The sequence below is a fragment of the Crocuta crocuta genome, unplaced genomic scaffold, assembly GCF_008692635.1.
Source record: "Crocuta crocuta isolate KB4526 unplaced genomic scaffold, BGI_CrCroc_1.0 scaffold271, whole genome shotgun sequence".
NCBI classification, from domain to species: Eukaryota; Metazoa; Chordata; class Mammalia; order Carnivora; family Hyaenidae; genus Crocuta; species Crocuta crocuta.
In genome coordinates, this window is record NW_027527824.1 from 3,201,865 (window position 1) to 3,229,534 (window position 27,670).

A 27,670-nucleotide genomic window follows, 5' to 3' on the forward strand; every position below is an offset into this window, starting at 1 on the left:
ATTAATATGTATTTTGTATGTCATAGGGATTAAACGTTGTATATTCACAATGAAGTGAGTCAAAAAAAGAAAATGTTATTCAGAAAATCCTAAGGAAGAGAAAGTACATTGTACTATATTACAGTACTGCACTGTATTTATATAAAATAATCTGTTTATAAGCAGATCTAGGCAGTTCAAATCCAAGTTCATCAAGGGTCAGCTGTAACTGTTGACCACGGCACATGGACATCGGGGCCTGTAGCCTACTAACCACACTCCAGTCATGCTGGCCTTCATCTTGCTCCTCCAAGAGGGCAAGTTCATCTGCATCTTCACATCTACTCTTTCCTCTGGCTGCAGTGCTCTGCCCTGCCCCTGGCCTTGGCTGTGGCGAGGCTGGCTTCCTCCCACCATTCAGATCTCTGAGCGGCTTTCCTTGTGTGCCCATCTAAAGGACCCCTCTCCTCGACACACTGTCTTATCATCCTATTGTATCTTCTTCACGGCAAACATTACAATGCAAAATTGTCTTAGTTATGTATTCCTTTAGCTGTTCATTGTCTAGAATGCAAGCTCCAGGAGGCAGGAAACTGTGTTTTTTGCTACAGCTTTACAAATACCCAATTTCCCCCAAGTTGATAAATCCTCCAGTCCACATGACAATAAAGTCATCAGCAGGCCACATGTTAAGAGGCACCGAATGTCTACTGGCAGGTTTGCACACCTCTGCCGGTCCCCCACTCCTGCTGGCTGCCAGAGAAGCCAGGCGGGGTCTGGGGCACAGCGTGCGGCCCCGCCAGTGAGCACGGCTAACTGGCCCATCAGGGGGATCAAACGTGCAGCCTTGACTTCATAAGCAGAAGGCCTGCACTGACCACACCCCCTCTGCATCAATGAGGGGCCTCAAGGTTCTAGGCCCATGCTGCAAGAGCACGTTCACGTTCAGACAGGCTCAGGCAAGTGGCTTCTGCAGCTGGAGGAATCTGACAGCACCACTGGCCCACGATGCTGTCTTTCCTTCATTTCCCTTCCCACCTGTCAGCCTTGTAATGAAAAATGGTGTCACTCACAAGCCTGTTATTAAGACCGTTTCTGTGCGATGCAGTCAAGTAGCACCAGTTGTTGGAATCATCGCTAAACTTCCAGAAGCTTCCCTTCTGCCGCCTTCTCTACTCCGAGCCAACAGCTTCCCTCCACTGCTTCACCCACCCCGTACCTGGAGGGAGGTCCCAGCTCTGCTTCAGACTAGCGCCGAGCTGCCCCACGGCACCAGCAAGGGTGAGTAGGGGTCTAACCAATCAGATCCAAGAACTGGGGAGCACCTAGCCTTCTTCCCCTGTCTCTTTTATATGCACAAGTTCAAACCGCTGCAAAGGGCAGGAGGGGAGGGCATTTTCTCAGGGATCCCTGTCAGTTTTTTGAGGAGAGAGCGAGAGAAGTCGTCACAAACCTCTGACCACTCTTCTTGCGGGGCAAAGTCCATTTGGTCGACTTCAGAGAAGTGTTCCACCTTGTTGACATGGCTCATGTGCCCACCAATAATAACATCCACAAAGTGCACTTGGCCCCGCGACAACTACAAGGTCAGCAGTGCCAACTCAGAGCCTCAATTCAACGAGGCTCAGCAGAGTTACATGGTATTAAATTGGGGACAGTGGTTGCCTTTGGGGAGGAGGGGTGTATAGAGAGAAAGGAGGCACGCTGGCAAGGCGGGGACAAGGGGCCTTCAGGTCATGGTGTTATTTCCTGACCTGGAAAGTGACTGCATAAGTATGTCCCCTTGGTGCCAATGCATCAAGCTGACACTTAAGATTTATGTACTTTTCTACACATGTATTTAGATTAAGATGTTTTTCAAAAAGTTAAGCGATTTGCCCAAGCGGAAGAATGAGTAGCCGTCTTCCCACCTGACACTGCCCACCATGCTGGCTCCGAAGCCCACAGGGGCTATGGTGGCTGCATTAACTGGGCCACAGTCTAGAATTTCACACACCCAAGAAAGGGAAGGTGAGGCATGGCAAGTCTACTGTGGATCTCTGTTTAAATGTCTGAATGAGGGCTAATTAGAGAGGGGTGGAAAGGAACAGTTGGATGTTTTAATGTGAGTGGCATTTGCATCTGGATGGAGAAAAGTCTAGCTCCCTGGTCTGGTCCAAATAGCTCACCAGACTGAAACCTCTGGAGGAGCTAACTCTTTGTCCCATGAACATCAGGCAAAGTCCCAGGGAAGCCTGGCCTCCTCCCTGCAACCACCCTCCAGCATGGAGCGGTCCCCATTCTAGGTGGGTCTTGAAACCCAGAGGAGAGGGGAAATTCGGTCTGTCACAGACTCAACAGCGATGCTCTTGTAGTGCTTTGTGACAGAGAGCTGTCAGAGGGCCCCGGGTTTAAGGCTGCCCCTTGATAGCTGTGTGACCTTGGGCAACTCACTTAGCCCCTCTGAACTTGTTTCCTCACGAGCAAAGCAGGAATGGCAATGGCTTCTAATTCACTGGGCCGTGAGGGTTAAATGAGCTAATGCACAGGGCCTGATGTAGATGAAATCGCTGCTCAACAAATGCTCAATGTCATTGTTATGCTGTTCCTGATCCTGGCATCCTGCCTCCAACCTCTGTCTGTTCTCTTTGAAGCCCCCAGAACCCGGCCTCTGATATGGGCTGCACCATCCTGCCTGGCGGGGGCTTCTGAAGGCTATACCCTTCTACCTGACTTGCTCCTACGCGAGTCCCCTTCGCTTTTGACTGACACCAACGTACACATTTGCTGTACCTATTGACGCCATCTTCCTTGCTTTGGTCTCTTGCCTGTGCCCCACTGTTCGCCACTCCCCAGCCGCCAGCCTGGGCCCCAGTCCACTGTTTCACTGCCATCCAGGACATGACAGGTCTGCTCAGGGTGTCTCCCGGATGGGGATAAGGGATCCATCTGGCAAGAGCCGACAGCATCTTTCCAAGCAGTCCACACGCACTGAAGGGGCCCCATGCTGCCATTTGAAAAGAGGTGGGTCTCTGTTTCGTTGCCTCACTTGCAAATGTAGACGAGCTGGAGCAGGAGTTTGTCACCAAGCAGGGGGGCATGTCTGAGGGCTGCAGAAGATAAGGCGTCATTCCACAGGTTCCGGAAAGGGGGGAGCAGAACAGCACTCCACACCTGCCAAAACACCACCACTCGCACAATCAAGACAGGCCTGGTTCTCACGCTGACAAATGGCGGGATGTCAGCTGCTCCTGACAAGCCACGGGATGGCAAGAAAAACAGTCTGCGAATAAGCCCCTCAAAGCATATGATTCTGGCCAGAACTGTGAGACGGGGAGGCCAAGCCACAGCAACAAGCAAGCGGGACACCACAAGACCTTCTGGAGCAAATTCATTTCTGCGAGTGAGAGATGGCCAGAGGACAGGGGGAGCTGTCACATTTGGATTCTTTGAAGCGGGCCTATTTACTCATAGGAAGACAAGAGGTGAGCGGGGCCGGCCTGCTGGGGCAGGGGAGGAAGCCACGGCAGCAGGATGTGATGACTGAGGTACTGCTAGGTAAGCAAAGCCTGGTGTGTGTTCCGGGCAGCTCTGCACAGTAATTAAAAGAACACACCGTGGACCCATCTGAGCTCGGAGTCTGCCACTTCACAGCCACCATGTGGCTTGGGTGAGTTAACCTGAGAGCCTGTTTGTGGGTCTACAAGATGGGGGTCATAAAACTTTACCTTGTAAGGTTCTTTCAAGATTAAATGAGATGCTACTTGTAAAGCAATTGTTAGCTCTGTGTCTGGTATGTAGGGAGTACTCAGTCAAAAGCACCCGTTAATTATCTGTAGAGCACTTTGCAGCCAAGGGACAGGCAGAAGGCCAGCACAGGGCACCACAAAGGCTTGAGCACGGCACGGGAGCCTCAGGTGAAATGACGCAGACGTCCAGGCAGGTGATCAGGAGCATGCTCCACGGTTCTCGGGCTGCTGTCACCCCTCAACACACAAGCTCAGGAAACAAAGCCAGCAAATACAGTGGGACAAGGTTTACTCCAAAGGCAGTTGGAAGATAAATGTGTGTGTGGTGGGGGGTGAGCAGATACCTGGTTAAGCCAATTGAAGATTCTAGACAGAGGTAGAGCTGTGATTCGGGGAACAAATCAGGAGATTGGGGGGTGGGGGTCAATTTTAGAGCCGGACAACTAACCCTGGACATTCCCAAACCTTGGTGAGAGGATAGAGGGGTGAGGTTGCTTATGCAGTGGGGTGAGCTGGAGGCCTAGCTATGGGTTGCTAGCGGAGGCAGAGATTTATAGGAAGCCTGTGTAGGCCCCATGGCTGCTGTGAAAGGGCAGCCTCGGAGAAGACATCAACTCCTACAGCCCCATCCTGCTGAACGCACCAGTATATCTAGGCCAATTATGTGCTCTTCCTGCTGCTAGTCGAAGGGATCATCTGAAAACCTGTAGCTGGTTCTTAGCCTTGGGCTGTTCTGTCCAGGCTCGAACTTTCTTGGGGTCAGGGGCTATAATGGTTAGTTCTTTTGCACATGGCTTCACAGCATCGCATCCCATCCATCCATCCATCCATCCATCCATCCATCCATCCATCCACCCACCCATCCACCCATCTACCTATCCACTCATCTATCTATCCATCCACCCATCCATCCATCTGTGTGTCCATCCATCCATCCACCCACCTATCCACCTACCTATCCACTCATCCATCTATCCATCCAACCATCCACCCATCCCATAACTGCTGAGCGCTGCTGTATGCTGGGCCTGTTCTAGGTGCTACCAGTACACAGATGAATAAGACAGATGTAGTTCTTGATCTCAGAGAACTTACATTCTAGTGAAGGGAGATGCACGAGAATCAAATAGTCCCATAATAAGCAAGATGACTTTAAATGGTGATAATCTCTTTGAAGATAATACAAGAAGGTAATGTGGGAGAGTATAACTAAGAGAAAGGATGCGGGTCCTTTAGGGTGGCAGAGAAAGAATGCTTCTCGGAGGAGGTGACACCTGGCTTAGACCTAAATAATGAGAAGGAAATGGTATATTGGAGACTCGGGGAAAACAGATTTTTGATAGAATGAAGAGCAAATGTATGGGCCATATGTTGGAACAAAGCAAACTGTGTCCAAGCAACCAAGACAAGGCCAGCGACAATGCAGCACAGAGAGTGAGAGACAAGTGACAGGAGATACAGGGCCCTGGGGGCTCTCAATCAGGCCATCAGACCCCAGGGATATTGGTGAAATTGTGGCTGATGCAAAGCAGGGCACAGGGGGAGGAGATATGCTCATTTGACATGTGAGCGATAGTAACCCAGGAAGATTCAGCTATTGATGGAAGGTTCAGGGACAGACCTTGACTTGCAACTCAAGGTATTTTTCCCGAAGCCTAAGAGGACATGTGGACTCACCAGCACCTTGTCACCTAACAGAGGTGCCTCTTTCCCCAAGAGATGGCCCGGAGAACCCTCCGCTGGAGGGAATTTCTGCTTCTTGTGCCCCCTCTTCCCACAGAGGGCAAGAAAAGAGGGGGTTCAGGACAGCGCAGCAGGCCACCACCATTGCATGTAACTTCTGGAGGGCTGCTAGACTTCCCCACTGTGGGAGCGGGACTGGACATGGGCTACTTGCTTTGTTGACCTGGTAAGCTTGTGTCACGTCCAGGCGTGGAGTGGCGAAGAGGACTCAACCCAGGTCAGCCTGGGAGAGGGACGGACCGACCCTGGGTGCCCACATCCCAAGCAGGTGCACACGTCTGCATGTGTGCGTGTGTACAGGGGGATGGACGGTGGGGAGGCTGAGGACCTGAGTGTTAGGCCCAGAGAGCAAGTGCAAGGACAGCCTCCTGCAGAGACATGGGTAACAGGTGACAGGGACAGGAGAGGGCCAGCTCTGCCCTCCCGCTGGCCTTCGTCAGCCATGACCGCCTGTCCTTCTCACCCTCAGAGTCCTGCCAGCACTTCAGACCCACGTCATGTATTACATGTACGTCTTCGCCTCCTAAAGCTACTCTGTTCCCATGTACTATTTCTCAGTTCGTGACTTTGCCAGCCACCTGTCATCCGAAACAGAGCAGGAATCAGCCCAGAGAGTGCCCTCGCCCTCCCTTCGCTGCTCTCTCCCCATTCAATCACCAAGCCCCATCCATTTTACTTCTGCAATGCCTGCTTAATCCATTACCGCAACTCGGCTCTCACTGCTGCTGCCATCATTCAAGACTTCATTTGAATTATTCAGTAGTGTCTGCACTGGTTTCCTTGCCACCAGTTCCTCCCCACTCCATCGATCTACCAAACTGCACAGGCACCGGTGGTTCTCAAAGTCAAGAGCCATAGGCACCAGCGGTTCCCAAACTGGGGATGCGTGGGCATCAGCCAGCACTCTTGAACTTGAAGGTGCATCGCAATCACCTGAGAAGCCTGTTAAAATGCAAAACGCTGGGCTCCACTCCAGAGTTTCTGATTCAGAAGGTCCAGACGGGACCCCTGAGTTTGGATTTCACACAATTCCTGGGTGGTGCTTGATGCTGCTGGTTCAAGGACCACAATTTGAGAACTGCTTTTATAGGGTCTATTTCTACACCAAGGAGCTAATCTGGTTACTCATCTGCTTAAAGGCAAACAAACAAACAAAGAAACAAAAAAAACCCAAAAAAACCCTCAAAACCAGCAACTCTCTATCATCTTTGAAATCTTTAAAATCGAGCCCAAACTCCTGGGGCACCTGGGTGGCTCAGTTGGTCAAGCATTCAACTTCGGCTTAGGTCATGGTCTCACGGTTCATGGGTTCAATCACCGCATCAGGTTCTATGCTGACAGTAGATTCTGTCTCCCTCTCTGGGTCCCCACCTCTCAACAATAGACAAACATAAAATCAAGCCCAAACTCCTTACAGCGATCCTCACCACCTGGCCTAGCTGTGCCTTTCCGGCATCACCTCAAAGCTACTGACCTCCCTTCAACCTGTAATAAGCCTACATCACACTAGTCACGTTCCTTAAGGCTGTCAAATATTTCAGACTCTGCGTCTGCCCCCACAGCTCCCTGTCTGCAAATCTTTCCCCCCTGGAGCTTGTCAACTGGTTGTCCATCAAGGTCCAACTTGACTATACCTCCCTTTCAGGCATCATAGTGTGTTAGAAGGACTGTGGACTTTGATGTAGCCAGGCTTGGCTTTGAATTCCAGATCAATCCCTTGTTAGCTATATGACCTTGAATTAGCCTTTCTTTTAAGCGGGGGTTAACCTCAGCATCTTCATTATAAAATGAGAATCATTATACTTATCTTTTAAGATTGTTGTTGGAGAGGAAATGGTGTATGATAAATGCCTGGCAGGTAGGAGGTAGTCAATAAACAATAGCTATTATTATCCTTAGCTCTGCTTGAAAGTTCTGCCTGGCTTCCTGAAGTAGAACTGTTTCCTTTTTCCTCTGTGTTCCCACAAAACTTTGTAGGATTCCATTTTGCATATATCACATGCTATGGTCTCATTATTTTTATACATCGGACCTCCTTCCAAGTATAGCTGGGGCCATTGTATGACATAAAAATTGATCCTTCCAGCCCGCATAGTGGGCACGTGGGTTGGCAAACCAGAGGCTTCTCTGTAGGAAGAGAATCTACAGGTGGATACACGCCCCCACCACTGCCCATGCGTGGTGAGCAGTGTGAGCTTTAGGTTCCAGGCCCCGTGCACTCCCTGTACAATCTACTACCTGTACAACTGTATTTTGAGGTTCTACATATATAGCACGTGCAACTATATATAGTTCAGTGCAAGTAAGAATTGTGTCTTGTCAACCTGAAGCCACAACTGATGTTGAATCAAGGTACCCGTGGGCAGGTAATATTGGCTGAGGATGGGAAATACATCAGCAGGGTTAGTTAGGGCCCTGGTCTCAGGTTCAGGGGTAGGGTCCTTACTCCTGTGGAGAAAGGGGGTCCAAGGACCAGGGTTAGATTCAGGGTTGAGGAATAATCGGGAACTGAATTACTAAAACTAGGTGGTGTACAAGAATGCACTTTGGGGACTGAGATGGAGGTTAAGTGCCCAGGAGCTGAACTGGAGCTCTGGAAAGAGCTCTTAGAGCCCAGAGCATGAATGAGCCTGCAGATAACATCCTACCTCTGCCATATGGGGTGGGCAATTAGGACCAAAGAACCCTTAGAAGATATCAAGATACCATTTTCTATAGCTTCCTTCCCCACCCCTGCCCCAAATCAATTCCCTACTGCCTGTCTCTTTTGTTGAACAGCAAGCCAGTCTCTTAGAAGGCTTTCAGATGCCTTACTTAATACATTTCCATTTCTTTTGCAGACCCCCTCACTCCCCTTAACAGCTGGCACTCAGTGGGGAAGGTGGAAATAATTCCCAAGAAGTGAGCCTCTGACAGTTGCCCAGGCTGCTTCTAGACACCCATGGGGTTTGGAGGAACTCCCAGTCTGAAGCTGCTGATACAACTCTGAACACAACTGAACCCCAACCCCCCTGAGAATCCCATATCAACTCCAGTCGAGGTCCCTTCCTGAATCTGGGCCGGCCTTCTCTGGACCTCACGTTCCACAAGGAACGTGCTTTCGGGGAGGTAAGGATTTAGGCTGTGTACCTTCACAGGTGATGTACAACGCCATTACTTGGTCGCCTTGCTCAGGGCTCCCCTAGCAATGAACTCACATCCGTCATGGCCACACTGGGGCAAACGTTTCTCTGAAGGATCTGTACTCCCCCTCCCTCCACATCATCTTGTCTGTAACCTTCCAAAGGCAGAGCCAAATTGGACCTGCCCTGTTACCCTGAGGTTAAAAGGGCACAGTGACCTACACATAATACGTGTTAAGTTACCTTCTGCTGATTGATTATTCAATTGATAGCCTGGTTTTCTAAGCCTTGGGTTGACAGCTGGGTTGGCATAAACCCGCTGATGGATAATCTCCCTAAGTTCATGCAAAGAACACTTATGCATGGTGCCTCATTCTGGAGGATTAGAAGGAACTGTTTCTTCATGCTTTGCTGTGTTCTAGGCACTGTGTTAGGTGCATAAGGACGTCAAGATGAATAAGATATTGGGCTTGGCCTCAAGGAGCTGCCAGTCTTCCCTCCACTAAGATTCCATCCCAGTAGTCCTGTTCAGAAGTAATTTCTGCCTCCGACTCTGCTATTCGAGTATGGTGGACTTTGTGTTTCTAATTTAGCACTTACCCCATACAATCTTGTGTTAGAATAATTTCTGCTTATCTGCCCGCCCTTCTAGCTGGACAGCTCCTAGAGGCAAGGAGCCTGGTTTCAAATCCGAGCATTTCCAGGTGTCGGCATCCCTGGGGCAGTGTGTTCTTGGTCTCTAAGAAGGAAGTAGTTACAAAAGCACCCACCCCCAGGATAACGGGAGGGAGGACAGAAGAGGCATCCAAGTGTCCCTCTCAAGCCGGCCACTCAGAGCCACCTGCCTTATTGCCATTCTCCTAGAGCAGCCTATTCCTTCCTCCCCATTATTCCAATGGGTCAGGAAGATTCAGCCACAAGCATTCTGTGTGCCAGTCCCGAGGTCTCAGGTGCCCTTTGCAGTGCACTGAGGGGAGCACAAGACTGGGGTCTGGAGAGGGTACGAGTCTGGGCTCTGGCTACTCGGTGTGTATCTGCGCTTGTGTTAATTGCTCAACTCTGAGTCTCCATGTCCTCATCTCTGTGCGCTGGAGTGAGAATTCCTGCCTCTCAAGTCATATGAGGATTCAATGAAGTACCGTGTGTAGAGCTCCTGTAGAGTGCCTGGCCCTGGTCAGGAGTGATCAGCCCCCTCCCCTCCTACTCTCTTTCCAGGGGGCTCAGCATGGAACTCAGAAGAGATGTGACCAAGTGTCTGGAGCACAGGAGATCCCCATCCTGATTCTCCACAAAGCTAAGGGAAGCGAGAGGAAGGAGACAATCTGAAGGCCTTAAGAGAACCCTCTGGTGGATCTGGGGGCTCATCCCAATTTTGTGGGGATCATGCAGGTCACCCCTGAATGGGGAGAGGCAGGCAGTCACAGAGGCAGACAGGAGAGCCCAGCTGTATTGGCGGCCGCTGGTATAGTCATCTCAGAAGAATGGGAGTGTGGCTGCAGTCTCCAAACTGCTTTCATTGGCTTTTTATCAGGTAGGTAAAAGGAGGCGTGTGGCAGAACAGAAGCTTTGAGGACTAGAAATGAGACAGAGTTGTGAAAAGGCAGAGACTGCTGAGAGGGAGGGCGGAGGCGGCCGTGGCCCCACATGGGGTCCAGGGCTCTGGCCCTTTTCTTCTCAAGGACGACAGTCTGTGAATAATGAGCCAGACAAGATGGATTCTCCCCCGCCCAGGTCTCGGGGAGTCGTAGGCAGCACTGCGACTTGACATGCATCCCTCACGATGCTCTTCCAGAAAGGACCGTTCCTAGAGTCGAACAGCCTCCTTCCCTGAAAGGCAAGTACCCAACCCCACCCTTAAAGGCCTACATGAAAGGGAAGCTCACCCCACTCAACAGGCCCTAGAATTAAATGATGAAATCTTCACATGTCGCCATCTTTTCCTGGGCATCCTCTCCACCACTGCCTTGATTTGAGTCCCATCCCATCCGCCTGATCACAGGACAGCTGTCTAGTGAATACACCTGCATCTGGTCCCCCCACATCCAGCCCATTCCCCTCTCTCTTGCCAGAGGAACCTTTGTAAACCAAAGCCAATAATGCCACTCCCTTCTTCCAATAAAACAGACCATTTTGCTCTTCAATGGCTCCCGGTTATCCTTCTGGACAGAGTTTAAACATCCAAACACATAAAACCTATCACAACTGGCCCCTGCCTACAGCCCTCCTCTGCTCTGCTCCTTCCCATGTCTGACTCCAGCCACAGAGAACCATTCACACTGCTCAGCACGTATCTTGGCATTTGCTGCATCTAGAGTATTCTTTTCTACCAAGAGGATCCTTCTCCATCCTCAATACATCCTTTCCTTGGAAGGCTCTTCCCTGTTCACACCTGTACCACCTTGCCCGTACTTCTCCCAGACCTGCCCCTGCCCCTCACCACCCACCTGACCTTGTACAGGTTTCTCATCTGCAACATTTGATCGCTGTGTGGACTAAATGAGTTAATACAATCAAGGGCTTAGAACAGCACCTGGCTCATAGGAAACACTCAATACATGTCAGCCATGATTATTATCATCACCATTAATATAGCGCATATCACATGGTACTGTAATTCTTGCTTTACCTGTCTGGCTCTTAGAGTAGATCCTGGTCTCCTTACTGGGAATTCCTCACACCCAGAGAGTGCTTGTCAAGGGGTGGGTACTTTGATGAATGAATGAATGAATGAATGAATGAGTGGTCACTGAAGCCCATTCTCTTCCTGATTTGTGTAAATTCAGAAACCAAGAGTAAAATTCACCCTGAGCTTGGATATCACATGGGGGATGAGTTGAACATTCAGTTTTAGCCCCTGGATTGGTATCTTTCTTTTAAAGAATAGAATTCGATGACCTATTTGCAGTTAAAATAGTCTCTGTTCTCATGGTGAAAAGTAATCCCAGGGGACTAGTTGGGTATTTTTTTTTAGTTCAGCGCTATGTCTCTGGACAACTTTCCCAGTGGATTGAGGCCACGGACAGCCCACCCTAGCAGGCTTCTGGCAAATTCGCTCCACAATCCTTTCTCAAAGGGGCCCAGCAGGGGAAATGGAATGAGGCATTTCAGCTTCATTTACACTTAATTCATCAAAATGTCACTGGTAAGAGCAATTGGATGTCAAAGGCTTATGATCCTTGATGCTAAGCCTTCCAAAGCCCTCTTCTCTTTGAACTTAAATGTGCCATTCTGCCAACACGGTGCTGAATGCCAACAGGGTGGCTGGTTCTGAACTTTGAAGCTCGAGGGAGACTCTTCCTCTTCCTGAATGTGCTCGGAAGCAGGGTCCTAAGGATATGAAATGCAGTCTCTCCCCTTCCAGGACACCAGTGCTTGGGGCTTAATGGACAAGAATGCCTCACCCACACTGTGGGGGGAGTGGAAGGGGTCACAGAGGCCATCTGCCTGGCTCTTTCCCTTTAGAGGTGGAGTGCATCCCTTCATAGGCCAGCGCCAGATCTGGGTACCAAGTCCCGGGAACCACCTACAACCTCTGCCTAGAAGGACATCTCCAAAGTGAATGCCAATGGAGGTTTTGGGGACCCGAGGCTGCCATTCCAGCACGTGAGGTTGTGTGCTGCCGTGGACTAGTGCCTAGGCTTGATCCACTTTGCCACTTGTTGGTGGTGGGACCCTTGGAGAATCATTTTGTACTTCTAAGTCTCAGGTGGCTTACCTCTACAATAGGGATAATGATATGCATTTCACAGAGCTGTTGTGAAATAGGTAAAGAGTGAACACTGATGAAAGTGGTTATGGACATGAAATCACTGCACAATCTTATAAAGTGTTACTGAGACAACACTCCGGACAGATATACCCCTGATGGTGCTGCTTCTCAGTTATCCGCCTTGGGAAGAAGTTCTCAATCTTGGCAAAGACTCTAAATCTCTTTCACAAATGTCCCATCCACTACCCCCTGTTCTGCCCAGTCTTTATGGTCACCCAACCCAGACATTGCTCCAGCCATGTGGCTGACTCTGTATCCTGCCTGCCCCCACCCATTCTCAACTCTGATGAGCAGCTCTTTCTATAGGGAGTTTGTTTTAAATGACCACCAACCCAATGAGAAAGAATGAAATCTGGCCATTTGTAGCAATGTGGATGGAACTCAAGGGTATGATGCTAAGTGAGATAAGTCAGGCAGAGAAAGACAGTTACCATATGTTTTCACTCATATGTGGATCCGGAGAAACTTAACAGAGGACCAAGGGGGAGGGGAAGGGGAAAAATAGTTGAGGAGAGGGAGGGAGGCAAACCGTAAGAGATTCTTAAATACTGAGAACAAACTGAGGGTTGATGGGGGGTGGGGGAGAGGGGAAAATGGGTGATAGGCATGGAGGAGGGCACTTGTTGGGATGAGCACTGGGTGTTACATGGAAACCAACCTGACAATAAGCTTAACGTTAAAAAAAACCCCACAAAAATACAACCACCAACCTTTCTGCTCCACAGCTCCCTCTAGCGACAACCCCTTATCCTGCTTTCCCATAAAAGCGAGGCTTCTGTACAGGTCATTCTTCCAGCATTCAACCACCGCCATCTTATCTCAATCTGGCCACCTGCAAAACCGCTCTTGCCAGTGACTTCTTTCTGTATTGCTAACTCTGAAGAATGCTTTTCTGTACTTCCTTCCAAGGGGTGGAAAACACTGTTACCCATTTTTTTTTTCTGTGGCCTGTGGCAGCCTCTTGAGCATGTGTTTTCTCCTGGGTGATTCCTTCCCCACCAGTCACTTCCTATCTATCGTGCACCCTTGCAAATACAGCCTCAGTGTGCCAAGTGTGCTGTAGCCAACTCTCTGCTGAATGCCTCTACCTGGGTATCTGTAAGGCATTTCCAAGTTCCCCATTCGAAAGCTAACTTCATCCTCCCTTTACTTCTCAGACTGACTGTCTCTTGAATTTTCCACCTCAACAGCTGGCATTATCATCCACCCTGATGTCCAACTTACAAATCTGGGAGCTTTCTTACTGCAACCGCTCTCTCTCATGGTCCACATTCATCTGGTCCCTGAGTCCTGATGATTTATATATTAAGTAGTTTTCAACAGGTTACAAAACAGTACATATACTATGACCCCATTTTTACTTGTATAAAATACATATTCATTAAGAAATCAGAAGGGAAGGGGCACCTGTGGCTCAATTGGTTGAGCGTCCAGCTGTTGATTTTGGCTCAGGTCATGATCCCAGGGTTGTGGGATCAAGTCCCACACTGGGCTCTGTACTGAGCATGGAGCCTGCTTAAGATTCTCTCTGTCACCTTCTGCCCCCTCCCCCACTCGTGTGTGCTCTCTAAAATAAAAAAAATTAATAATAAAGAAATAAAGCCAATTTAAAGGATTCATCATCTGACCACTGACAAGTAGGATCTATTAATAGCAACTCAATAAGCCTTTTAATGGTTTAACCAAAACAAGAGGCATCCAGACAAGGCACGAATGATGCAGCTCCGTGATCCTGAAGTTTACTCCTGAAATGAGTCTAAGAAAGCAAAGACCTGTGTTGCACACGCAGGCTCCCCTGCCTCAGCCTCATCCCACTCCTCCAGCTGTCCACGCTCCATGCTGTCGGAAGCCATGTGGGCCCTTCACCAATGACCTCTGCCTGCTTCCTACCCTCATTTCCCATCATGCTCTGCTTTAGGCATTCTAACCTAAAATGGAAATATCCATGCACCTTCAGCCTTGCATCTCATGCTCCTTCCCTCCTGGCATGCTCTTGGCTCTCCGTGTCCGTCCTGTGACTGGCCAGCCTCTCTCCATCCTTAAAGATTCTGGTCAAACATCACTTCCTGCAGGCGACTCTCCCACATGTCACCAGCAGAATCAAGAACCGGTCCTCCAGACCTCTGTCCATACCCTGCTCTTCCTCTTCACTGCCTTTCTCACTGTGCTTTCACCCAACTGTCTCCCATCGAAGAGTGACCTGGGAGCTATCTATTCATCTTTGTATCTGAATACCTTGAACAACTTCAATTAAGACTGTAAATAAATTTATTGGAGTGATACAGGAGGACCCCCAAGACTGTTCCTGGGGTACCTCCTTCTTCACACCACTCCAGTCTACCTCTTCCTCTGCCACGTTCACCTCCACCAAGACACCTCCACCATCACTGTGGGCAGCCCTGCTGTGGGCTCAGCTGGGAAGGATCTGACTGGGGACAAATGAATCCAGACAAATGACTCCAGATCCAAGAGCCTCCCCAAACAGTCATCCCTCTCACCTCCGCTGCTCAAAAACAGCACCCGGGTGAGAGGCCACCCACCTGGTCCAGTTTATGTGAACCCACTTGTCACTTTAACCACATTTCCACTTGTAATGGGATTTGTGCCAAAAGATGTCTTCTGATGGTTTCCAAACAGATGCAGAAAACATGCTTGAATGTTCTTCTACAACTAATAGGCCATGTGTTGGAGCCCAAGAGCCTTGGATAAGCAGGTGATAATGGACGTGAACTCTGAGGCTCTTAAACACCCACTGGAGTTGGCCCCATGTCTCTGTACTTCACTCTGTATCACTCAGACATGCGGGAAGCTATTGTGTTCTTCAGACTCTCTATAAAAAGAGATTCCTGGGGTGCCTGCATGGCTCAGTCGGTTAAGCATCCGACTTCGGCTCGGGTCATGATCTCATGGTTCATGGGTTCGAGCCCCGTGTCGGGCTCGGTGCTGACAACTCAGAGCCTGGAGCCTGCTTCAGATGCTGTGTCTCCCTCTCTCTCTACTCCTTCCCTACTCTCTCAAAAATAAACAAACATTAAAAAAAAAAAAAAGATTCCTTAACCAAGGGTTATGGATCCCTTGTGTGGGGGCTGTGGTTCCCCTTTATATCTAGCTTCTGTCTCTCTTACTGCAGGACAATGGGGATTCGTCTTGCTCGCTACCCAGGGGGCCTCCCTGGACATGCACACCCTGGGGGCCTCACCCTTTACACTGTCTCTTCCCCTAGATGCTGCATGTGCCATGTGGGTGAGCAGCCCCCGTGCCCAGGACCACCGCGCCCCCATGATAAAATCTCAGGCTTACCCCAGTGTGACTCTGTGAACAACTGTTTCCACTTGGAGCTGTTAACAGATGATGGACTCAATGTCATTTTTCTTCCTATGCGGGGAAGGCATTCTCCTTGAACGAGAAGGGGCTGCTGAGACACAACCTGGTGTACCTCCATGAACCTAATAATAATCATTCCTGAGGGGTGCCTGGCTGGCTCAGTGTGTAGAACATGTGACTCTTGGTCTCAGGGTTGTGAGTTCAAGCCCCATGTTGGGTTTTGAGCTTACTTAAAAAAAATAAATAAATAAACTCTCCTTGTCCAAACCAGGTAATGCTCGTTTCTGGGCTCCCCCAGCCAGAAGGGGGACGGAGTCAAGCTCAGTCTTACCTATGGCCTCCAGGCGGATGGCCCGACAGCAACTGCACCCTAACAATCCACAGCACATTCTGTCACTGCCCTGGTGGCCGGGGCCAGTGCTATCGCGGCAGCCCACCCTCCTGGCTGGCCTGGCCCACTGTGTCTGCTCCTCCTGACCCTGCCAGTGACCTCAGCTCACCCCTGTTCCTGTGCTCCAGCCTCCAGCCCTGAGGCTTCCTGAGGCTGCTGAGATGTAGGAACATGGAACCTCGTGGAAACGAGGCCATGCGCCCGGCCTTGGGCAAGGCTGCAGGCAGGGAGGGGCTCAGCTGCTCACCCCCATCGCTGCGGCTTGACCTAGGGGAGCTGTCACTGTTGATTAAGGATCTGACTTGTTTGAAGGCAGCCACAGGGCTTGGGGCACATGGAAGAGGTGACACCCTGTGGGGGGAACCTCAGTCGAGGAGAGAGGAGACTCAGCAGATGAATTCTCCTCCCCATCGCTATGGGCTGTCCGGTGATGCTGGTTTCCTAGGTCTCTCTGAAGCGTGAACATTCAGCTGTGCTTAGAGCAGAGCTATGGCCAGCACAGGGACGTACTCCCTTATACGGATGGACAGATGTCCTCCTGGCCTGCCGCTCTCCTCCCCTCCCCCTCACTTTGGCTGCCTTGGAAGTGTATTCCCTGAATTCACATGGGAACTTCTCCCTTGGGCTCAGTTTTCTAGGGAGACCCGGCTTAAGACCGCTCGTACTTTCTGTAGGTCAAACCCTCTGTGTGTGTGTTATTTTATTATTTATTTTTTGAGAGAGAAAGAGAGAGAGCAAGGGAGGGCCAGAGAGAGAGGGAAAGAGAAAGAATCTCAAGCAGGCTCAACACTGTCAGCACAGAGCACGACTTGGGGCTCGAACCTATGGACTGTGAGATCATGACCTGAGCTGAAATCAAGAGTCAGACACTTAACTGACTAAGCCACCCAGGCACCCCCATGTGTGTGTTATTTTAAATCTTTAAAAAAAAAAATTCTTCCAGGTGAACGCTGAAGGCTTGCAGAAGGGACAGAAAGGATAAAATAACTCGCTGGAGAATAGATAGCCAGTAAGTGCATGAACTGAAACTTCAGCTTAGGTCTGACATCGGGATCTGTGCTCTCTCAGACCACGAGCGCTGAAGCCAGAGAGCCCAGGGCTTCAATGTGGGCTTGGAACGTATGAGCTAGGTGATCTCTGGCAGGTTATATGACCTTTTTGACCCTCCACCGCTTCATCTGCAAAAGCGATAGGTTTAGATGCGCTGAGCTCTGACATTCAAGGCTCTGCTGTTCCAGCCTCGGAAATGTTTCTGTACGACTAGGGGCAGAGGTCACACAGGATGGGTCTAGGCTTTGGGACTAATGTAAACCTAGGGAACGTTTTGGCAGACATATCTTATCGTTGAACCTGGGGAAGGGGGGGGTCCCAGCACCACCCACTCCCTCCCAGAATCAATCCCAGTGGCATCCAGACAGCCCCTGGGCTGGAATGCTCTTCCCATTCCTCAGACACCAGCTCCAACATCACTTCCCGAGGGAAGCCTTCCCTCCCCTGCCTTCTTGCCTCTCGAGACTATCCCACTGCCCTGGATCTCATACGTCCTTAAGGCTCCTTCTACTTGCACTTTATGGTTTGAAATTCTATTATTAATGCGATCCTTCACTAACATCTGTCTCTCACTGATAAGTTTCATGAGGGCAGGGTCCACAGCTATGGTGTTCCCCACTGTATCCCCAGCATCTAGAATAGTGGAAGGTATTCAACAAGTATTTACTGAATTAATGGTTTAAGTAATTAATTGATTGATACAAGTAGTTACGTAGAGATGAGACCAAAGCAGCAAGGGTTTGGGCTTGAAAGCCGATCTGGGGTAAATTTGAAGATCCCTGGCCGACTGCCCAAGTCATTCAGTGTGTAGCTGCATGTCCTTGAGCCCCCTCCCCACTCCCTGCCGGTCCATGTCATAGCTCATTAGGAGGCTGATAAAGGGACTGGCTGTACACTAACTCTGACATCCTTGAAGTCACCCTACCAGTCACCAGGAAGCGTGAAGAAACGGGCTCAAGGTGACCCCAGGTTTGTTGGTAAGAGAAGGAAAAGGCCTGGAGTTCAGCTTTCTGAGGCTGAACCACTGGGCTGCCCCTCCGCAGAGAAATGCAAATAAAAAAACTGTTTGGCTGGGGGGAGGGTCTGGGACTGTAGAGAAAAGCGGCACATCCTTTTGTGCTGAAGCATGGGCGTCCTCAGCAGGGTGGGTTCAAGTCTCAAAGATAGCAGACGGGGGAGCCTGGGTGGCTCAGTCGGTTAAGCGTCTGACTTTGGCTCAGGTCATGATTTTATGGTTTGTGAGTCTGAGCCCCGTGTCGGACTCTGTGCTGACAGCTGGGAGCCTGGAGCCTGGCTGGGATTCCGTGTTTCCCTCTCTCTCTGCCCCTCCCATTTGTGCTCTCTCTCCCTCTCTCTCAAAAATAAATAAAAACATTAAATAAACAAAATCAAGATAGCAGACAGCTCTCTGAGGAACCCTTCACCCCTANTTGGGATTCTGTGTTTCCCTCTCTCTCTGCCCCTCCCATTTGTGCTCTCTCAAAAATAAATAAAAACATTAAATAAACAAAATCAAGATAGCAGACAGCTCTCTGAGGAACCCTTCACCCCTACCCCCTGCCCCTGTGAAATGTTCGCAGAGCTCCCTAGGCCTTCTGTTCCTTGTAATCAGGGCCTCGATTCTGAATCAGCTCGCACTGGAGGGTTCACAGTTCTCTGCGTGAGTCTTGCTGCGTAACCTGCCAGGTCACTGAAAATGGTATCTATAGTGCCAGGCAATCTCCTAAGCACCCCTCTTCCTCAGCTCTTAAATAGTTTCCACGCTCCTGTCTATACAGAACATTTCATCAGGCATCATCAAAGACCGTTTATTTAATCCCAAATGAATATTTTTATCCTTGAAGATGATCACGGCAAAAATTTGTCTCATACCCCAAGCTTGGTACATATAAAGAGTTAAAATTGTTGCATTAACTCAAGAGATGAAGGGCAGGGAAAAAAGAAGGTAGGTAAGAAAAGAAGAAAGCCAGGCAGAAGGGAAGAGAGGTGTGGAGGGAGGGAGCATGAAAAGGAAGGAGAGAAGGAAGGGCCAGTTTGAAGGGCACCTTTCTTGGTGGCATCAAAGTCTGGCTGCGGTGGGGTGTGGAGTGGGAAGAATGCAGGCCCTGCTGTTACACAGATCCAAGTTCAAATCCCAGCCCTGTCTCATACTAACTCTGTGGCTTCAGACAAGTCATGGAAGCCCTCTGAGCTTCAGATGGCTCGACTGTAAAATGAGGATAACAACAGCTAAAAGGTATGTTTTGAGAGGATTCGAGATAATGTATTCAAAGCCCCTTGCACGTTGGCACTCACTGGGAGGCTGCAGGGGCTCCTTCTGCACTTGGAAGGCACAGAGAAGGAAAGGGCTTGGTTCAAGGTCGCGCTAAGAACCCAGGTCCATGCTCTCTGCACTGAGTGCTCGTCACCAGGACCTGGCCACAGAAACTCGGATATGGAAATAGGGACCGTGACTCAGTAATGATTTAATTAACTTGTACAGGTGTTAATAGTGTGTGCCAAGAAAACAAGAGATTTCCCCCTGGAAGCACTTTCTATATCCTTGCTCTAACCAAACAGACGGCTGACATTCTACGACGCTCACCTGTATTTCAACCAAGTCCCCACATTCACCCTGAAAACCTACAGCCTGTCCAAGCGCACCTTGGCTCGGGTCTGTAGAAGCACATTAACAGCAGCAGAGAGTAATGCGAAAAGCAACAACAAAATATCCATGATCGTGACCATCTCCTCTGGCGGTTGAACCCTTTTCCCCTGTTATTTTACCATGTTTCCCTTGACAGCACTTCTCCAGTGTCAAAGTCAACTGATGGGCTGTGTTCTAGTCTCCCAGTCCCGTCCAAACTTTTTCAGGGGCTGCTACAGAGCAGTGAAACAATTGGAACTATCAGAAAGCACCAGGCGTATCCAGAAATGTACCCCAAACCCAAACTTCAAATCCATATTAATTGGTCAAAACTTCCCTTACCTGTTACAGGTGCTGAACTAGGAGAGCCACAGGGCAGAAAAGATTTGTGCCAAGAATGGACAAATACACGAAAGATGCATGATTAAATACATGGATGCTTTGGGGGCATTCGGCACAACCTCATGCCCTTCCGGCTCCCTCCCCAGCCCACCCCTGAGTCCTGATCACCTGTTCTTTCCTTACCCTAGCGATCAGCTCCCCGACCATTCCTGTCCAGGTGCCGTTGGCCTCAGGAACACCGTACACACCATCCCCGACCAGGCGGATCTTGTAGTTGAACCGGAGGATCTCTGCCAGCTCCTTGAGCATGTCCACACAGAAGCCCTCGTAGCGGTCATTGCCTTCCATCTCTTGGTGGTTCCCCTTCAGCATTAAATACGGGTTTTCCTGCAGCAAAACTGGGCAGCTGTCATTCTCATCTTAGCCCTGGTGTCTCAGCCACAAGGGATGGGGGTGCCGGGGCAGAGGTCAGGGAGGCTCTTACTAGGAACACACAAGGGCCTCGATGCACAGAGGGTCAAGCTGACTCCCCTCTGTCTTGTGCAAGGTCACCAGTGGACCTCACCCCCGTTCCACCCCTTCTTTTTTCCCCTTCTGTTTGTTTCTTCTACATGGACCTATCACAGGGCATTATGACATACTAGGATGCAGGATATAGCCGGTGAGGTAAGAGCATGTACCGACCAAATGCAACCCGAGGCAGAGCAGGTCCAGCCATGAGAGCTTTGGCAAGAGGGGTGGATCTTTCTGGTGAAACATCCAGAGAAGGTCCCATGGGGGTAGGTAGAATCCAAGCTGGGTTCCAGAAGGTGATGGAATGCAGATGGAATGGTATGAATGGAAGGCATCAGAGGAAGGGGAAAGGCAAGCTCAAGGGCATAATTTTGAGTGAGAAGGAGCATGGCCTCTTCAGGGACAATGGATCCTCTATTGTGTTGGAGTGTGAGTTGTGTGCCAGGAAGATCAATCAGGGTCAGAGGGGCCTTGAATGCCAGGGCAAGGTGGACGCACAGCCCACATACATAGTAGGGGAGCATGGGCAGTTTGAAAGACTTAAAGATTAAGAATATTAAATAATTAAGAGAAAGCATCTTGGGGTGAGGGCAGACTCTCTCCTGATGTGAGATACGGATGGAGAGCAGAGAGCCGGAAAAAACACGCAGAGGGTGAGGCTTGACAGCAGGTGGGGCACAGAGGGTAGGGGGTCCTCAGACTGTTGGGGCCTGGGTGGCTGTCCCAAGGATGGTTGCATCACTGGCATGGACGGTCTGGAAGGGGAGAGGATTTGGGTCATGTTGAATTTGAAGTGCTGGTAGGCTATCCTGGAGGAAACCCCTGATTGCATGTTTAAGATGTGGCGTGAGGGCAAGACTGTGGCAGGGAGGCCTCTGTACAGAGCAGACGACTGAAGCTACAGGGTATATGAGGCCATTGACGGGGAAGAACTGAGGCAGGACAGAAGGGGGACAGGACTCAGATCTTAGACAGTGGGGAAAATGTCCGTAGCAGAGAGATAAAGCAGGAGCAGCCAGAAAGGCTGAAAGTCAGGAAAATGGGGCCACAAAAGCCAGGGAGGAAGGAGGTTTGGGAAGGCGTGTGCACACATTCCCCTACAGAGATGAAGCAGGGCTGTGCAGGGGGCCCCTGGACAGGTGTCGCTGGCAACTCTCCCACGGCAGGTGCAGCGGGAACGGCAGGACTCTGCAGGAATGGGGAGTGAACAAGAGGTGCAGAAGAAAGAAGGTACCAGAAGCTTGAGAAGTCAGGAGATAAAGGAAGGCAGGGACGTGGCCTCTCCACCTAACTTCTACTGGCCTTGTCTCTCCTCCAGCATAGGTTTCGCCATCTGCAAACCACTGGGCTGGAGGATTCCCCAAGCGTCCACCAGCATCATCACTTACAATCCCCTAAGCTGGAGGGTAGCCGGAGGGGCAGCAGGGTGTGGTCAAGGGGGTAGCGATGGTATCTGAGGATGGGGTATATTTGCAGGTAGAAAGGAAGAATCCCATGAGGAGAGATTAGAGAAGGAAGAGAGGTGCTAGCTGGTACAGTAAAGTCCGGTGGCCGAGTGGAAGGAGATGGCGCCAAGGTGACAATGCAGCTGGGAAGGGGCCTGTAGGTAAGGTGGAGACATGGACACAGAGAGGAAGGGAAGGGACAGAGGTGAGGGAATCCGTGCCAGGCCCCAGAGTCATGTTGGGGGCAGGACTGAAGACTTGGTGTGTAGAAGGTTTGGTAGAATTACTCAGGGGACGTGACAGGGAATGAGCAAGACATGAGCCCAGGGAGTATAAGGCCCAGAGGAGGTCGGGAGGCTGACTGTCGATGGGTAGCTATGAGTGGGGATTGTGAGGGCGACTGGGCTTGGGACACGCAGGAGATGAGACGGCTGAGCATCGTGGTGGAGATGGTGCTGGAAGCTAAGAGACGCAAGTGTTAAGATATCAGTTTGATGAGCTCAAGCCGGAAGGGGCTTCAGGGTTGGGGAGGGCGGAGAATCAGAAAGGATGGAGAGTCAGACAGACCGGAGGTCATGGGGGGCAGTACGGGAGGGTGATTTTGTGAGTGTGAAGTGGGAGAGAAGAAGGCAGAAGGTTGTACATCAGGGATGGGGAGCTCTGTGTCGAAGGTGGCCTGGTTCTGTTTCATGGCCAAGATCACTGCCATGTCAGTGAGGCGGGCCAGTCTCTTGTCTTCCACTCAAGGCTTTCTCTCTGCCCCAGCTTCTCTCCCTCCCTTTCTCCCCCCTAAACTCACACCAAACCCACCTCTGTCCTTGGGAGTCCCATCACCTCCTCTGAAACCAACTCATTTCTCAGAACTCTCGCTGCCTCACATGGCCCGCTCACCCTCCAGGCTATGCCTCCAGGGAGAATGTAAGTGGGGTCTGGACTGACTCTTCCTCTTCTCTGGTACCCCTGTCCGGCTCCAGCATCAGGCACTTGTGGACAGAGCAAGTGAACATTGCCAGGACAGGGCTTGGCTGGGGGTTCCAGCCCTGGGTTGGCAACATCCAAGGCTACCTTTAATTATCCCAAGGAGTATCATGAAATTCTTCTCCCCAGAAACTCTCTACTCTCAAGTTAACTTAAAACTCACGGGCATGTTCAAAGTAAACATACAAAAGGCCAATCTTGGGGGTGCCTGGGTGGCTCAGTCGGTTAAATGTCGGACTTCAGCTCAGGTCATGATCTCACAATTTGTGAGTTCAAGTCCCGCATTGGGCTCTACACTGACGGTGCGGATCCTGCTTGGGATTCTGTCTCTCCTCTCTCTCTCTGCCCCTCCCCTGATTGTATGCACTCTCTCTCTCAAAAACAATTAAAAAAAAAAAAGCCAATCTTGGAGGGAAGAGACATGTGGGAAAGCCAAACTATTGAGAGGGTTGGGGCTCACTGGCACTATGGAAAATGTGGGGGCTGAGTGCTGGCTTGGGGCAGGAGCCCCTCTGTCCTGGCACCAATGTTGGGGGAATGGAAAGGAAAATGCAGGCAAATGTTCAACTCGGGTAACAGCTCAAGGAGTAAGAGCTACGGCTAATTCTGTGTGTTTGCTGGTATTAACCAATGAATCATTCACATGTCCCAAGTGCGCTCGGACAGGAACAGGAGACAGTGGAGATATGTGCTGAGTTTTAAGGGATAAGTCATTCAGGATTACTGTCTGCCAAGGATAACCCACAAATGGTCACCAGGGACTAAATTAAGATAATCATTCCTGGTGAGAGTTGTAGCAGCCATTTTTGACACACAGGCATAAGAAGAGATTTGTGTCTGAATCATGCTTACCATGTTGTTAAACGTCACCTGACGTCAAGGTGCCCTGCTGCCACACTTGATGAACACACATGTGCATACGCGAGCCACCTGTGTGTGCACACATGCACGCCTGCATGTGCGTGCGCCACGAGCGCGCGCGCGTGCACACACACACACACACACACACACACACAGAGTCAGACTGANTGTGCATACGCGAGCCACCTGTATGTGCACACATGCACGCCTGCATGTGCGTGCGCCACGAGCGCACGCGCGCGCACACACACACACACACAGAGTCAGACTGACTTTCCCTGTCTAGAAACACACCGCTATGGTCTCCATGTCCCTGTGGGCTGTGCCAAAGCTCTCAGCATCGTCCAATTCCAGCCCCTGAGAGGCAGGAAAAGTATAAGCCAGCAATGTCCCCATCTCCCTCTCAAACTCGGATTGGCTTTTAAGGGACTTCCTTCTACTCTACAGGAAGGGACTCCTTTATTCACAAAATTTTTTTTTCTTTGAGAGAGAGAGATACAGATAGCATGAGCAGGGGAGGGTCAGAGAAAGGGAGTCACAGAATCTGAAGACAGGCTCCAGGCTCTGAGCTAGCTGTCAGCACAGAGCCTGACACGGGNCTTTAAGGGACATCCTTCTACTCTACAGGAAGGGACTCCTTTATTCAAAAAAATTTTTTTTCTTTGAGAGAGAGATACAGATAGCATGAGCAGGGGAGGGTCAGAGAAAGGGAGTCACAGAATCTGAAGACAGGCTCCAGGCTCTGAGCTAGCTGTCAGCACAGAGCCTGACACGGGACTTGAACCCATGAACCGTGAGATAATGACCTGAGCCGAAGTCAGACGCTTAACCGACTGAGCCACCCAGGCGCCCCTCCTTTATTCAAATTCTAATCGTCAAGCTCCTACTTTGTGTCAAGAACCCCAATCTTCAAGGAGCTCCCATTCTAGAAGGGGCGACAGAGCATAAACAACAACGTCTGAAAGGAGAAGCGCCACCACAGAGGTGTGGGCAAAATGCTAGGGACGGGGGAGGGCAGGAGTCAGTTTAGGGAAGACTTCATGGAGGAAGTGACATGTGAACAGAGCTCTGAAGGGCACATGGGCATTTCCAGTTGGAAATGAGATTTAGAGGGAAGGGTATTCTGGGCTGAGGGAACAGCAGGTGCAGAGGCAGGGAAGGACATAATTCAGTGAGGAAGTGTTGTGTGGTCTTGTAGTGCTAGACCCCAAGTCGTGTGGAGAGGAAGCAGGTAGGCTGCGCCTTGTTATGAGGGGTTTCTACTCTGATCGCAGGGACGGTGGGTCCTGGGCAATGCTGAAGAATGGTAAGTGACGAAATGACAGGATAATTCTGATTTTAGAAAGACCACGCTGACAGAGGGGGAAAGGAGTATGGGGCAGGGGAGGCTGAGCAATTGAGAAGGGAGATTCTAAGGAGGTCACACTCAGGTGAAAGTGGTAAATGGGCCTCTGAGGGCACGGGATTTGGGGACAGACAGTATGGGACAGATTCAAGAAGTACTTCAGAGGTAGAGAAGCCTGTGGGCGGGCGGTCCCAGCAGTGCTGACCCCCTTGGCCAGGACCGCAGCTGACCATTGCCCAGTTCAGCCAGGTTCTAGCAGACCTCAAGGGCCGTGGTGACATCACCACCTTCCAATCTTTCTAGCATTTCCAAGTTGGTTCAGAGAGGCTAAAGCTGGAGCTGACAGTGGGGGAGTGACCAATAGCCTGGATCTGGAATTGCTCTCTCCATCCTTCGCTCCGACTGTTCCCTCTTTCCTCCTGGAATATTGCTTCCCAGATGGCCACCTGGCTCTCACCTCTCCCCATCAGGTCTCTGCTCAGATTTCCCTGGCTCAAAGGGTCCACACTAACAACTGCACTTTCAGCTCTATCCCTGGGTACCCACAACAGCACCCTATAGTAGGGCCCCCCAGTGTTCACTGAAAAAGGGAATGGAAATATTCAGTTATTCCATTTCCTTCCACAGGAAGGGAACACTCAGTGAGGCATTCAAGTTCCTAAGCACTGTACCCCACTTTTCTGGTCCTCCGTTCCCCTCTCCACCAATGCCCATTCCTGGAAAACTGGTCCTTTTCAGCACTTCCTAAACGCCCACAACGCTATCCTTCATCCACCTCTCCCTCCCCATCTCTCCCTGTCTTTTGGAGCCTGTCTTCTGCGTCCCTTCTTTTCCGGGAGGCTTTGCTAACCTTCCTGATGACATGGGAATTTCTCCCTCCTTCCACCCACACAGTGCTGGCTGTGTACCTCTTTGCTGGCTTTTACACCACTCTGCCCACAGTAGATCAAGAATTCGAGCCTTGGGTTCCTGGGCCCTGGCAGTTCACGAATGTAGTGATGGAAGTCCCTGAGCTCTTTCATTATCTCAAAAAGCCTAAAGAAACAGGCACATTTGCAGACCTTGCGCATTTAGCAGTGATAAGGCTAAGCAGACTACCCAGTACATCTAGTCTCTGCTTTGGGCTGGAGTTATATCAGCGTGGCGAAGCTGGTTATCTCCTGCTGATAAGACACTGTGCCAGGCAGGGAAATATGCCTTTGATTAGTTAAAAGGGGAGAGTGAGGGGAGAGGAACAAACTAATTATTGCTTAATATATGCAGTTGGTTTAACTGACAAATCTTTTAAAACATGAGATCTTCACCAGGGAAGAAGAAGAAGACAAACTTGGCTGTGAATGCACTTGACCCATGCCATCTCCTAAATTATAACTTCTTTGAGGCTAGACAGCGAGCCTTATTCATCTTCGTGTCTCCAGGATTGAACACGGTGCCTGATCCATGGGGAGAAGGGTTTGGTAATTGTTGAAGAGAATTGAATCAAATAAAACAGGCAGATGGTCCCTTGCTCTATAGATTGAGAACTTTCTTTTGACCATCTGGAAATGAAGAAATAGGCCATAAAAACCCACTGAAATTCAGACGTCCACTGCAGGGGGGGCATTTTGCACACAGTAGGCACCGAGCAAAGTAGGCTGTCGTGAAAGAGTAGGGGCCACCCTGGTGGACTGGATCTGGCCCCCTGCTGGGCTTCTCTATCATAAGGTTCCCTTCCCTGGGCCACGCGCAGCATCCTGGCTGTCAGGGTGCCCCTGGAAGAGGCATGCACAAACTGTATTGTCTCTTCACCCCATCCCTCTTCCCCAGCTGCTCTGGAACTCATCAAATAGCATTTCCATACGAAACAGCAACTTGGGTTTAATTACACTGTCATAAATTGGCCTCGGTGCTCTGATTAGAGCTCCCATCTTGTGTTCACTGGGAACCCCAGGGAGGGGGGGGGGGCGCCTGGAGCTGGAGGAGGCACCCTGGGGCGCTGCAGCTGGGAGGCCTGGGACCACCCCGCTTACCAGGATGGTGGTGACAACCAGCGTGGTGTTGAAGAGACTGTCGGAGATGTTGGAGGCGTAGAGGCGGCTGTCCATGCTGAGGCCGTCCGCCACGTGCCACTGGCCAATCTGAGGAGACAATGGAGAGGGCTGGGAAGAAATGGGGAACGGAGGCGGCTGCGCAGTGGGGTTGCTGAGCTCGTGCCAGCCTCCAGGGTTGGAAAAAGCTGAGAAGCAGAAGGGAGGCCAGGCCCCTGCCTCTGGCTGGGCTCTATGTAAACCATAGATGGAGGGAGGGACATGGAATTTGCAGAAGAGGGGCAGGATCAGGGCAGGGGTGCTGTTCCATGGGGTTGAAGGGGTCAGGGAAGGTAGGGGAGGGGTCTGAGAGAGGAAAGGAAGATGGGGTGAAGACCTAGAAGAAGAAGAGAAAAGCGGAAAACAAATCAGGGATGGAATGCAGTTT

The 27,670-nt window shown here is 50.5% G+C and overlaps 1 protein-coding gene across 3 annotated transcripts in view; it reads right to left on the reverse strand.

Moving 5' to 3' along the window:
- GRIK4 (glutamate ionotropic receptor kainate type subunit 4) overlaps positions 1–27,670 on the reverse strand; it is a 344,847-nt gene that overhangs the window by 31,911 nt on the left and 285,266 nt on the right. For 2 of the 3 annotated variants that reach the window (XM_077776706.1, XM_077776713.1), the window contains exons 12-13: positions 27,226–27,333; positions 20,258–20,461 (exon numbers count right to left, since the gene is read on the reverse strand). In XM_077776706.1, coding sequence (XP_077632832.1) covers positions 20,258–20,461; positions 27,226–27,333 — 312 coding nt within the window. Of the gene's footprint in view, positions 1–20,257; positions 20,473–27,225; positions 27,334–27,670 lie in introns of those variants that run through there. The other variant, XM_077776720.1, reaches the window with a different exon arrangement.